Here is a 13,888-nt window from a genome sequence, read left to right on the forward strand (position 1 = left end):
TTTCCCAAACGACTGGTAGATGGCGCACAGTGAACTTAATTAGTGAAATTGTTCATCATTACATTAAATCCTAACGGGATGAGTTTACAATTTGAGGTCTGTAAAGAAACCTGTCGATTATAATACACTCAATTTTGTTTATCTCAACATGTCTTTGTTTGCATACAGTTCAAACCGTACATAAGTACCTACATTTTCCCCTAAATAACTTAACCTAACCTAAGTATACACTGCACTTAAATAATGTGTATATTTATTTTGTTTTCCACTAGCAGTAACGTCGTGGCGTGAACAGTATAAAAAATAAACTAAGTTACTGTGATTTCGGCTAAAAGAGTGATATGCATTTTGCCCTCAATCAAATTCAATTTGTAAATCTTTCAGTTTTCACTAAGTTACATATTTTTCGAATTTAACAAAAATGTCGGTTTAAAAGTGCAACACATTTGTGATTAGCGTCAAACCTTTGTCTTTTATTAAATAAATAGTTTACATCACTTAATATATTATAACTATTTTATACATAGGCACGTTTATTATTGAAAAAGCCACAGGTCTTCAGGAATATAATTCCAATTGAAACTAATAAAGTTATTTTCAAATCCAACGCTACGATGCGAAATTGTACAGAACTATTTAATATTAATATAAAACATTTTTAAAACAATACACTTGTTTGTATTTGTATTTTTTAAAAAATTGTTTTTCGAAGGGCGATTTGAAAAAAAAGTATTTAAGTATGTATGCTATGAACTTATAAGTTAAAAATAATCTACTTAACATTTTGACAGGTCGATTGAAACATTTATAAGATGGTAAAAAAATACATTAATAAAAAAATGTAGAAAGTTTGCAAATGTCTATTATTTTGCGAAAACAACGTGCCTTACGTTAATGTTGTCAGTTAATATTTAATTTATACAAATATTAAAACAAAATTTCCACAGAAAAAATGTAAATGCTATAGGACCTTACTAGATCTACTTACTGGCTAATTTTTAGATGCTGAAACTTAAAACCTAATAGAGTTAACTACACAAAAATGTTCAGCCCCTTGTAGGGGAGACGGTTTCTTTCTTTCAGAACATTCCACACAAATTTTAAAATAATCAGGTCGAGGGTTTCCATTTTCGGCTTTGTATAGTATTTTTTGGGTAGGATTTCTGATCTGATCTTGCTTGATGAAAAAATCGGTCCAGCTATTTAAGACATATTGTGAGTCCATACACCACAAAAAAAAAAAAAGACACATCATCATTACAATTACAATACTTTCTCGGCTCCGCATCGTAGCTAAGATTTAATAAATCAACAGGTTAAAAACAAACAATGGCACTCGCATATATAAAAAGAATTTATAAATACACTCATCTAATATATATATATATATATATTTTGTTTACAAAATGGGGTTGGTAATTTTTTGGAAATAAATGACAATTGTGTTTGTTTTTCCAGTTGTTGGATACACGAATCGTTGTACTTGTGGATACTCTCGGGCCCGGTGTGCGTGTCAGTGCTGACCAATTTCGTCTTCCTCATCAACATCGTACGACTTTTGTTGATCAAACTTCACGCCAGACAAATAACCACGGCCAGCCCAAAGCACGTGGGGTCCAGAGAACGCGCACAAACGTTTAGTCTTCGCAGGTAACCAACGAATTTTGGACCACTCGACCTTTTGAAATTGACTTTTTTTTCGAGACCGAGTGACAGTCGGGTCGTTAAGCTAACCTTATGTTTGACTTAGCTTCAAGAGGAACAACACCAGCGTGGACAGCTTCGAGAAAACCCATACGGGCACGGGTCGCACCGGCAAGGCTGTCAGGGCCACGCTCATCCTGATTCCACTGCTCGGTCTCCAGTACATGCTAATGCCATTCCGACCTGAACCCGGCACGTCCTGGGAACCCGTTTACCAGGTCACCTCAGCCGTGGTCGTGTCGTTTCAAGGCTTATGCGTCGCCCTGTTGTTTTGCTTTTGCAACGGAGAGGTGAGATCCACAGCCGCCGATGGTTCGAGTGGGAATGGGATGGAGATGTACGAGGAGATAGAGGAGATAGTATAGAAAGATGATAGGAATGGAGAGAATAAGAAGAAAGGAGGAATGGAGCCTGGAGGTGTAGGTTAGGTTGCAATAGTAATAGTAATAATTCATAATCTCTGGATAACTGATTGAAGAGATTATTGGCAAGTGAATCAACTGATAAGAGTATTTTCGAATGTATATGAAAATGATCGAGCTAATATTTTAATTCAAGAACGTTTCAACACATTAATAAGAGACAATCAATTAGGCATATTCGTGACACAATGTTTTTCTGCTAAATGGAAAAAATGTAATTTTGGTGGGTCTGTCGAAAACTTGTAAAGCTCTTGAGGCACAAAGAAAACGGAGAGGGAAGAAGAGATATGTCGATAAGTGTGCGCGAAACTTTGTAGTAGCAGGTGAAATTTTACAGCACGAGGAGAGGGAATGAAGATGGAATAGTGATAATGGGAAATCGATGATTTCTGTGCAACTGATAAGAGATGATTGTTAAGAGAATCAGCTGATAAGAGATGATTGTTAAGAGAATCAGCTGATAAGAGATGATTGCTAAGGGAATCAACTGATAAGCGGTGATTGTTAAGAGAATCAGCTGATAAGGGATGATTTATAAGATGTTTATTTATTGAATGGAATAATCCGTATTCGCAGGTGCTGTCGGAAATCAAGAAAAGATGGAAGTACTGCAAGGTAAACAAGAACGGGTCGTGGAACCCGTGCCTGAAGATGACCGCGTCGTCGTCGCACAACCACCCGAGGCTTTTGGTCACTGACGACGCCCAGACTCAGGTGAACTTCGTGTCCACTTCTCCCACGACCGCCTAAGTAGTCACCGGCCGGCCATTCAGTGTTTTAACGTTGCTGCTGTTTGTTCCAGAGGACGGGCAGTGCGGTTCGAGGCGTTCAAACCGATCAACTGTAGTCGAAATGTAAACCAAACTCTGGTCAACGGTGTTCCTATTTATAATAGTTAATAGTATGTACATAACGGTAATAAAATATATGGAAAAATCAACAGTGGCAGCACGTTCAGACGATCACGTCTCTTATTTGCGACTGAGCCGGTTGCGTTGTGCCGGTTACGTTTGTGTGCGTTGTGCCTCTCCTCTTGATTCTCCTGATGTACTTGTGGAAAGCGCCGTGCACGTCCACGTTGGCGAAACAGAACAGTACGGACACGCATAGACCCTGTAGCGAAAATTATAAAATAAAAATGTCAGAGTTAATATAAATTATCCTAGAGATGTAAAAGGAGAAAAACATGAATGTGTTTTATGGTCTCTAGCTGCTACTAATCTCAACCGAACACGTCATTGTGTGACGCCAGTGTGACCACAAAAAAAAATCCTCCTATTTTACAGTGTGGCCAAAGAAATATTATCAACCATCTGTAGTGCTATCATCATCAACAATGTTTACGTTATTATTGTATAATAGTGCATACAACATTTTCGGTATTTTAATTTGGCCCTAATGCATTGAGAGCAAACCAATCAAAAATCTTTATTTTTAAATCTATTGTTTTACAATGAAGTGCACTATCTGGTTTAATTTAATCTGTGACCTAAAACACCTGATAAGTAATAAAATATAAGGGGCGGTGAAAGATAAGAAGCGGTAAGAGATAAGGAGAATAGTGGAGCACATTTTAATCTTACTGAAGACCGGTACGCAATTGTTGCTATAAAACACATTCATGTTAAAAATTATTTTAAAAAATGTTAATAATACTGATACGATTTAATTAAGGTTGTTCATATTGTTATTCCATTCGATAATTTTTCTAATGATTAAAACATAAATAAATTGTATACTTGGGAAATCCCTGTTTTGAACTGTATTAACCATACCCGGTTTACATTTACTATGTCAGTTAAAAGTCATAAAAGGTAATTCGTGATCCCTTTTCTTAGTTAAATTACCTTATAGCAATTACTTTTGTAATAAACATTTTAATTTAAGCATTGTTATTGTCGTTAAGTCAAGGAAATTCCAGTTTAATTCAATGTAACAAGGTTTCATCTTCTATTTAATGTTAATTGAATTGTATTTTATTATAATTAGCGTAGTGATTTTTAGCTTAGATTTTAGCGTTTTCAAATTTTAACCAATTATATTGTACATTGATTTTAAGAGAGCTAATCTCAAATTTTTAAAACAATAAGAAACTTAATCAAATTTACCTTATCAAAAAAAAAAAAACTAAGATTTTTTCTATTACTAAATAAAAACATTTGTTAGTTTGCTAAATATGAGAATTGCCTTTTAGATATAAAGAACAGATCAAATTTAATCAAAAATATTATTAAAATTAATACTGTACGGGTAATAATAATTATTTTTAACATTCCAATACTTGAACAGGTAATCACGAATTATAGATATAACTTTCTATTTATATTTAAATCTTTATAAAAAAAATAATTTCTTTATTGGTAATGCCAAAGTTGGTCCTTATAAAGATGATTTGTCGCCTATTGTAAATAATAATAATAATAGTATTAAATAAGTTTATTCGTATAAGTTTGTATTAAAAATTGTTGTAATTAACTTTCCTAAATTACGTTAAATGCAAATATATAATAATATTTCTTCTTATGTTTATTTTTTTTTTTTGGAATTTTCCTTATGTTATTGGTGGAACTAATACATCATTGTTGACCTCACTATAATTTAATAGAATTTCGTTTTGATTAAAGAAAAAATGTAGACAAAGTTGCCGTCGAAAAAAATCAGGGACAACCAACATTTCTAATTTGTTTTTTTTTTTACCACTAAATAGATCTTCAATATTGGTTTAAAGATGAACTGATGCATAGATAAAATATATCATTTATTATTTGCATTGTTTTTAAGATTTTAAAGAAAACAGCTACTTTGAGTAGTTTTAGCCGAGCATAAAATACAATGATAAAAGAATAGTAAGGCTAAGGTAAAATTATTGAAATTATTCTAGAAATAAGACATATTATTTTTTATGTTATATTAATACAAATAATATTAGACATTTTTGAAACAAATAGTTATATATTATTATATTAATTATATATATATATGCGTTTGTGTCTTAATTGTGTGACTCGGAGTTAAAATTTCAATATTTTCTGTCTTATTTTTAACAATAAGTATCATAATATAATCAAATTAGTATCTTTAATCGAGTGATCAGTTTCTGTTTAAATGTTTGAAATTGTCTCGGTGTTTTTTAATTGTTTTTAGTGAAGAAGAACGTTGAAAATCATAATTTCCTCGATAACACTTGCCTGAGTGGGCACCAGAGCCACGGTAAACAGTTGATAGATCTTCTCCCAAGTCGTATTGTGCGGCGGACGGTAAGGGATGAGTATGTGATGAATACCGAACAGTGGCACCAGTATCAAGGCAGCCCTGACAGCTTTCCGGACGCCTATCGGTGCCGGGTTGATGGAGTTTCTGTGCAATTTCGTCAGCAACACTCTCATGACGTTTATCAAGAACAGAAGGCTGATGCATATCGACGTCAGTACCGGTATGGACAGCGCCCAATGGCAACGGCTTTCTTCCATCCAACACCTGCAAATCGGAGAAATATATTTACAATTTGTGCGCTTGGCGAACGCGACGAAAGGTATCCATCGTCGGAAGGCTTGTAGGTACAAAGTTATGACGGTTTTAGCACATCCAACAACGGGATTTGTATACAACGGTCTTAGTGTGGAAAGCTAGTATTGATAAAAAAGGATTGGGCCTAGTAAAGACTGCTGTTGGGGACTTTCCTTTTAGATTTAAGTGTGAGGCCCCCCAAGGAAGATAGGATCGCATTTCTATGCACTGTTACTGATCTGAAACCAACTGTAACGTGTCTTGAGGCGTGCTGCTCCTCCACATGACATACACCGATGTAACTACAATGGGAAATCCCCAGCCAATGGCGTAGAACCATCGCATGGCGTACACGTCGGTGACAAAGACCACCACGAGAGCCAGGTGCAGATGAAGACCTTCGCAGAACATCCACATATAGTTGGCCACCATAAAGTATTGCAAAAGTACGTGCAGTATCCGACAGTAAATCTGAAAACAAATAATGCAAGTTTAGTTTTGAACTTGTCCGTTAATGAGCAGTAAATTGATTGGTCCTTTGATGAACCTCTACTCTCTTACTAGGAATTCTCTGTTGGCCACCGTACAAAACCAGATTAAGTAATTTAAATTCAACATTTTAATTAACGTCAATGATAAGGTTCTTTGGACGTGTTCAGAAAATATTGACATTTTTTTCTAGTTATACTTCTAGATGGAATATGTTAGAACGGTCGCTTCAAAAGACCACTGCGACACATTTTTTATCACCAGGTTTCTGCTTTGATGATAAATTTCAAAACAGCTGAGTCGGTTGATTTATTAAAGAATAATCACAAACAAAACCTTTAAGATAAACTTCTCACTATTTCTGTAACGACTGGCAGTTGGAGCATAAAAAAATCCCAGTACAATAGACCGGATACTAAATGTCAAGTTAGCAAATCCAAAATATCATTCGAAATCCTTATTATAGATGTAGATTATATTACCTACGTACAGTCTATTTTTTAGCTCTTAAAGTTTATAGCAGGTAAGTGTAATTAGAAAAGTACTCGAAGCAGGCAATCATCTCGGCCTGGCTTCCAAAGTATTTTCCTACATGCAGTGTGCATAATAAAAAAGTTGGGCGATAAAAAAAAAACGGCTATTAAAAATGGATCATAAAAATCTATGTAGGTAATAATGATATGGGCAATAAGTGAGAAAATGCTTGGTTCGTGTGCTTATTTTTATGTCTTTCACCGACGGATATCTTACCCCGTTGGACTGGAGCACCGTCACGTCTGATATGACTAACTTGTACCATATTATCCACGCCACGTTGGTGAACACCAGCGATATGAACAAATGCACATGAATGGCAATCCTAGTGCATCGTAAAGTCCTGCAAGTTAAAAAGACAATCAGCCGGTTTCACCAACATTTGTTAACTATTTTTAACAGCTTCGATAACCCTTTATTAGGTAAGCAGAAGCTATTTTATGTAGGTAAATTAGATAAAAAGGAATGGATTAGACTTGCAATATAGGTTCAAATGTCATAATTTATTGTATTTTGTAATTTAGATAATATCATTATGTCTTGCCCGTCTTGAGTATAACAATGGAAATAATTCTTATCACTACCTACCTTTTTTTTTTAGGCCTTCCAAATAGAAAAAATTCTTTTAATGACCTTGATGACAAACTATTTTTAGAAAAGTGTAGACTATGTAAACAATGTGTTAAACAATTCTATATAAATTATTTATATAAACCGAAACGTTAAAAGAAAGTAAAACAAAATGCCAAATAATAACAAACTGACAAATTAAATAATACAATCACTTATCAGTGATCAGTTACCACATTTCTAATAACCAATGAGAACGTTGGAATCGAGGTAACCGCTTTGGTAACCCAACTAACGTTTTGTTAACTCAACAAATATAATTTAACAGTGCTAATGTCACGGTGAAACTTATTTCATTTAAACAGATGTTAAATTTAAATGAATTGTTAACATTGTGTTAAGAGTGTATTTAACAATAGTCGGTGAAACCGGCTGATTTACTTTTAATTTAATTGGAGTTGAAATGTAGATAAGAATAATACTTCAATCAATCGTTCCCCGTGTTCTAAACATTAGTAACTTCAAAAGTGATTATATAAGACTAGTGTTATCGACCAGTCAACGTTAGAGTGGTGTAAAATATTTCCTAGTTTAAAAAGTTAATAAAGTTACAGTTGACGGAGTGTCTCGTCCTTTTAATAAATCACTGTGTATTTTTTTATTCGATTCGGATGACTTTAGCTCTGAAGATGTTTGCCGAGTCGAAATGAATAAAATAATCCGGCTGCCGAATCGAAAACCACGGATGTAATATTTATGTGTATACTTTAATCGTCAAAAGGCAAACGGTAAGAGGGACGATATTTGTTTGGGCTTTCTTTCGGCGGTTTTCATTATTTCAACGGGATTAGTTTCGGAATGAAAAAAGCAATTTCTTAACAAAAACCAATACCTACGTTTGCCCAAAAACCGGCCAATAATAATAATAATATAATGTTTTCGCATTTCGGTCACAAAATCACCACCACACGTATATATTATTACCATTGTGTTTGTCAAGACCTATTCCACATAATGACAAATATACCCGTTTGGTAAACCCGTTTTATTTTGCTTTTCGGCTACAAAACAAAAGCTAAAAAATATGTGATTTTTTTTTATATTTACTTGAACGTGAAGAAAATCAGCAACGACATGACCAGAGCGGCCAACGAAATCGAATAGCCAAAGATGAACAGTGAATTCACCAGGTTTCTGAACTATAAAAAAAAAAATAAATACAATATCAGTTTTATACGTGCAATAATATTATAGTAAAAAATAAATAAATCATATGAACCGTTTAAGGGGCAACAACTCATTCTACTTGAATGGTATTGTCCTTAAGAATACACAAATTTTAGCTTAACGTTAAGTTTTGGAGAAAAATTGCCCCTTTAGGTTTGTGTAAAATATTTTTTAACACTAATTTTCTTGGAAACCATTTGCAATTTTGTAGTTTATCTTTTATGAGACATTTGTTAGAAAATCAAATTTGTATTATTTTTTCATACTTTTTTGGAGCACTATCAACACTTTAAACTTAAGTAGCAATATATGTATACTTAAGTTTAACTTAAACTTTAGTTTTTAAAATTAATTATCCAAAACCGGTTATGACAACATTTTCAGCAAATTATTCTTAATTTAATCATTAACTATTGCTCATGTTTCAAATTGATGATTGAATTGCCTTTTTGTTCAAAATTGATTTTGCAGTGATCAAAGTGTTTCCAAGGTTTTGGGTAATTTACAAGTGTTATATCGTTATGTATATTTAAATGCATTTCTAACATATATGTTTTAAATCTATCATTTAGATCGTCTTCTGCCATTTTTTCACATTCTTCACTTAATCGTCTCATCTAATGTAGGCGCGTACTTAATTGCTATGGTCAAAATTGACTTTTAAGCATAGAATTTTCTATGTGTGGGTTATTATTTTTGTCTTATCGCCTTGTTTTCGTTTTGTCTTACATAACTCTTAGTCTTAATATTTCTTTTGTGTTAAAAAATACAATTCTTATGAGATGCGCAGTGGTGTTAAGTTTTGCGACTGATTCATTAATAATCATAGTATCACATTTACTTGTAAATCGTCGGTGTTAACACAGTCTGTGTAATCCGCCCAATATTTTCCAGTCGACGGCGACCTGTACCAAGTGCCATTGGGCATACATTTCTTTACTGCGTACCCTGAAACACAGCAAAACGCTTTATGATTAAGATTTATTATTTCCTTCCTACACAAATGGTGACGCCTAAAAGTCTAAAAAAAATCCTGAAATATTACAAAATCAGTTACAAGTTTGCTCTACCGACTTTTGGAACTTATAAAGCATGTAATTTGCTTAAAACGTCAACTGGTCGATAACCAGCTTGAAATAGCTACTATTAAAAGCATTTAAGTTTAAATGATAGGAGGAATGGCTGAGTGAAGTATTTATTTATGTGTAATCAAATTATTATTATTAAATTTAATATCTGAGCTTCAAAAGTTCACAGAGCTCTGGAAAATACTAAAAAAAAGGTAAACGGGTAAATATTTTGTAATTTTATAAACGTCCTATTACTCATCTCATGTCGTTAATACCTTCTTTTTGGGGGTTTTCCAAAAAAAAAAAAAATTTCTCATTCTATATCCTTTTCACCGCAAAATATATCATAATATACATTATTCCCTTCTGACCTTTTCATAGCCGCATTCGTGTAATGTTGTTTACAACACACACACGTAGGTTCACTATAGGTTCAGATAGAGTGGAAAAATATTACACTACAGCATAAACTTGCCAGGCGCGTGTAGTGGAGTTTAAAAAAAAATATATATATACACAACTTAACCATATTTTATGGAGTTCTTATAAAAAGGAGAAACATTTTCACAACGCTTATTATTATAACTAGAACCCTCGTAAGTTATGACTGTCGATGGCAATCGGCCTGAAGTCCACCTGAAAAAGCAATATTTTACCGGGGTTTTTTTTTTTTTTATCCAACTATAAACTTTTAAGTATGTCTTTTATCAATATTTCATAAACGCCAACATTGTTCCAACTTTTTCCGCCGCTGAGTAGCCGTCGAGTACCTACTTATTTTCTTGCCATTAAATCATAACGGCCATCGTAAAGTGAAAGCTCGAGGGAGGTTCTAGTCTCCTTTGAGATTTAATAGCCAAGAGTTTTAAATCATTATTAAGACCGGCCATACGTTAAAATCACGGGTGCGTTTTCTTTGTAGTGTACAACGGCGGTTAAAACTTTTGACCTTTTAAAATTATCTTGACATTGAAACGATTGCCCGTGCGTTTTATTCGAGCTTCGATGCGGTTATTTAATTCTCAATTTGGTACTTATTCATTTTGGCCTCAACAATACTCGCCAATTGTGAATGCGTTTCTATAATTTTGTAAATCGATCCCAATAAAGTAACTTGAAACAGTTCGGACGGTACTGCCGCCGTAGAAGTTTTGCGGTTGTCTAAAGTTTCTTACATTATATAAACCATAGCGCAAGGAGCAATTAGTCGCTTCCCATACAGTTAGCCAAAATCTGCCAAAATTGTTGTTGAAATATCATTATTTAGATAGTGTTTAACAAAAGCGCGCGATACTTATCTAAAAGCGAGTTTGCAAAAAACAATTCAAAATAGGATTACCGATTTTTCAGCTTTTAAACTTACTCTCGTGTCCGTCTACTAACCAGAACTTAGGCGTTTCATTAGTGGATTAGTAGCGATTGAACAGGAAAGTTTCCAAAAAAAAAAAAAAACAAAGGAAAAAGGTGAAAGAGCGCTAACTGGAACTTCAACTGTCCAACAATTAATTGGGAATTACGCCAAAAAGGTCAACATTAGTGTTAGATGAAAGGTATAGGAATTTTAAGACATTCCTAACAAGAAGAGCCCTTGACATGCTGTGCTTAACATAATAAGTGTTTTTCAAAGCGTAAGCTATTTGCGAGAAATTGTGAACTAATTAATTGATTAAGACAAATTGAATTTTGGGTAAAATTCGCTTTAGGTAACAACATAGGGAATTCGTTTATAGTCATCCGGTATGGATCTAGATAAGGATCTAGTAATATGTCATGAAACTTTAGCTGCATCTGACCATGGGGCAGCTGTTTAGTTTGAGTCTATTTAGTGAATGAATGGGTTTGAATATAGTTATAACCAATTTTATTTGTTGTAGTTGGTATCAGAGATCATGTTATCAGTGTAACATGATATATACAAAAATAATATAGTATGTAAAAAAAGTACCAAGAGATAATATTTAAAAAAATTGAATTTTGTTCAACATGGTTATGTAGAGTGAATAAAAATGTTTAAAATACCAATTATTTTAAAAGAAAACTGTTATAAAATATTATGATAATATGTAATCAATTCGCTTAAAAGCATCAGGCTTAAAATCATATAAATGTTTTTATTAATGACTTTTGTGTAGCGTACCAAACGTTACCTTGACGGTTGTAATTTTTTTTTAAAGTTATAAATTATGATTTTTTTTCCCTTCTAAAATTACTCTGTCAACCCAAACTGTCACCGTTACAAACTGCCCTCGTGCAAAATTAAATGCATATTATTTGTAAAAGGGGAATTTTCCAAGGTAATCGCTAATGAACAAATAACATAATAATTACATAAATATAAGATTCTTTATGTGTACAGTAAACAACACGAGAAGATCAACTTATTATTCGTTTTATCACTTTTAAATCCATATTTTTTTTTTATATATTATGTTAATGCTATTCGGAATGCCACTGAATTGCAAGTATCAATAAAAGTAAACGTTTAAAATTATTGACAAATGTACACCATGAATGTTATCAGAGAGAAAAAGAATCTTCCTAATAGACCATTAGGTATGATATATGTGTACAGTGTATACAATACAACTGTATAAATGTCAACTGAACAACTTTTTCTCTTTACATGAAAAAGAATCTTGATGGATTTTAGGCTGTGTTTGGTTATGACAAAAAAGGGGAACTAGGAGGGAAACTCATCGATAAAATGTCTATATACTTTAACACACAAATAACCGACATTATAAATAAAATCAATAATTGTACGGTTTTTATCTTAGTCTTAAATAATTTACCATGATAATAGGAGATGCTGTTTGGAGTGAACGACACTCTGTGTGAAAACTAATATACATTTAAAACAGTGAAAAAATACCACTGTTTAATCACTCAAAAGTGATTTTTTTTTGTAGCAAACAGTTTTAAGTTAGTGTGATATTTAAATTAGGTTTGTACTCGACAGCTTAACCGACCAAATGAGACAATAACAACATTTTTCTGGAATAAAAAAAAATAATAATAATAACTCTCTAGTTGAATTATTTATGCGAATTAACGCGGCTTCAGCAGATTGTTTGTATTGTCTACCGCGAGTAAACATTTAATTATTTATAAACTGTTTTACTGGCAAGATGCAATTACTAAAAAAAAATGGTTTTTTTGTAGTGTTCAATCAACAGCTTTTTTGTATTATGCAAAACCGTGCGAGTTGAATTGTTATTAATAATTTTAATAAAAAATGTGACCTTTCTTCGAAAATTTTAGAAACCATAACCATAACGTTATTTTTATCTGAAAGACAGTTTATTATCAGTAAAAAAGCATTAAGATAGGTTAAATTTGTGGATGTGATCTTCCACTCGCCTCATTTCCCATTCAGTCATATTAAGTCATATTTTAGTCACATTAAGTAATTTTATACTAGATGTACATTAAAATAAGGCGTCATCGGGCAGTAGATGCGAATTCAATGGTTTTTATTCCCAAATCAATTAAGAGAATCACAGTTCCCTGGGAATTCTCACATCCCTGGTTCACGCTCCTCTGGAATTGGGCCTAGAGTGTGACCTTCTATGATATTTTTTGGATTTTAACCTTTCAAGGAAAGAAACAGAACATGACGAAAAGAGTTAAAAAAATTCCAATACTGAAAGAGACTTATGTACTTTCACGGATTTGATGGAAAAAACCAGAATTTCCTTAATTTTTAGTTCTCAACATATTTTGATCTGGAAACCAGGTTTGTTCGTTATTATATTTTGAATAGTTATATATTTTTTTTCTTCAATAATTGGTACCTAATCTGGAATCGAACCGAAAATTATGATTTGTCCTAAAAACGTTTCAAATAGATTTTTTGTTCAACAAAGTTTCGCCTACACGGGTCACGGACGCGTTTGAGTGGATTTCCAAGGGTTTATTCACTTCTATCGTGACCCAATGAACTGCTGGTTTTGGGCAAAAACCTTATTCGGTAATTAAACGTCGCCCACTTTCAGTCGTCATACCTATTACACGGACTACCGCGTTTATATGGCAAAACTGAATTTCCACAATAATAATTATCATATGTTTTTGGCTCACGTTTAATTACGAGACACGAGACTTATGTTTTGCCCATTGAAGAACCGATTTTTATCGACCAGTCGAAATTTCCAGCGAATTGTTCCGAAGTTAATAAGTCTATTTAATATGATATACATTAATTTGTCATTGAAAAGTCTTGTATCTACCAAGATGGTCGGCCGTTAATCATGAAACTGTTAACTGTGGCACCGACTCATAAAATATGAACAGACGACAAACGGCATTAAATTTAATACAAATTTCGCTATCGCCCTTCCATGTCACATGTTACCAGCATAGTAT

The 13,888-nt window shown here is 33.1% G+C and overlaps 2 protein-coding genes across 4 annotated transcripts in view; one reads left to right on the forward strand and one right to left on the reverse strand.

Annotated features, from left to right (window-relative positions):
* LOC126843236 (calcitonin gene-related peptide type 1 receptor-like) overlaps positions 1-4,057 on the forward strand; it is a 42,555-nt gene extending 38,498 nt beyond the window's left edge. The window contains exons 8-11 of the mRNA XM_050580622.1: positions 1,459-1,650; positions 1,751-1,994; positions 2,703-2,840; positions 2,929-4,057. Of these exons, the coding sequence (XP_050436579.1) occupies positions 1,459-1,650; positions 1,751-1,994; positions 2,703-2,840; positions 2,929-2,973 (619 nt within the window). The 3' untranslated portion in view covers positions 2,974-4,057. The remainder of the gene's footprint in view (positions 1-1,458; positions 1,651-1,750; positions 1,995-2,702; positions 2,841-2,928) is intronic.
* Positions 817-13,888, reverse strand: part of LOC126843238 (calcitonin gene-related peptide type 1 receptor-like) — a 41,343-nt gene continuing 28,271 nt past the window's right edge. For 2 of the 3 annotated variants that reach the window (XM_050580623.1, XM_050580624.1), the window contains exons 6-11: positions 9,295-9,401; positions 8,334-8,425; positions 6,873-6,999; positions 5,884-6,104; positions 5,315-5,603; positions 817-3,239 (exon numbers count right to left, since the gene is read on the reverse strand). In XM_050580623.1, coding sequence (XP_050436580.1) covers positions 3,081-3,239; positions 5,315-5,603; positions 5,884-6,104; positions 6,873-6,999; positions 8,334-8,425; positions 9,295-9,401 — 995 coding nt within the window. In that variant the 3' untranslated portion in view covers positions 817-3,080. Of the gene's footprint in view, positions 3,240-5,314; positions 5,604-5,883; positions 6,105-6,872; positions 7,000-8,333; positions 8,426-9,294; positions 9,402-9,894; positions 9,988-13,888 lie in introns of those variants that run through there. The other variant, XM_050580625.1, reaches the window with a different exon arrangement.

Source organism: Adelges cooleyi, unplaced genomic scaffold (genome assembly GCF_023614345.1).
Source record: "Adelges cooleyi isolate 19-005CV unplaced genomic scaffold, UGA_ACOO_1.1 ACOO_flye_CR_arks_rails_tigmint_CR_PRNA_574, whole genome shotgun sequence".
NCBI classification, from domain to species: domain Eukaryota; kingdom Metazoa; phylum Arthropoda; class Insecta; order Hemiptera; family Adelgidae; genus Adelges; species Adelges cooleyi.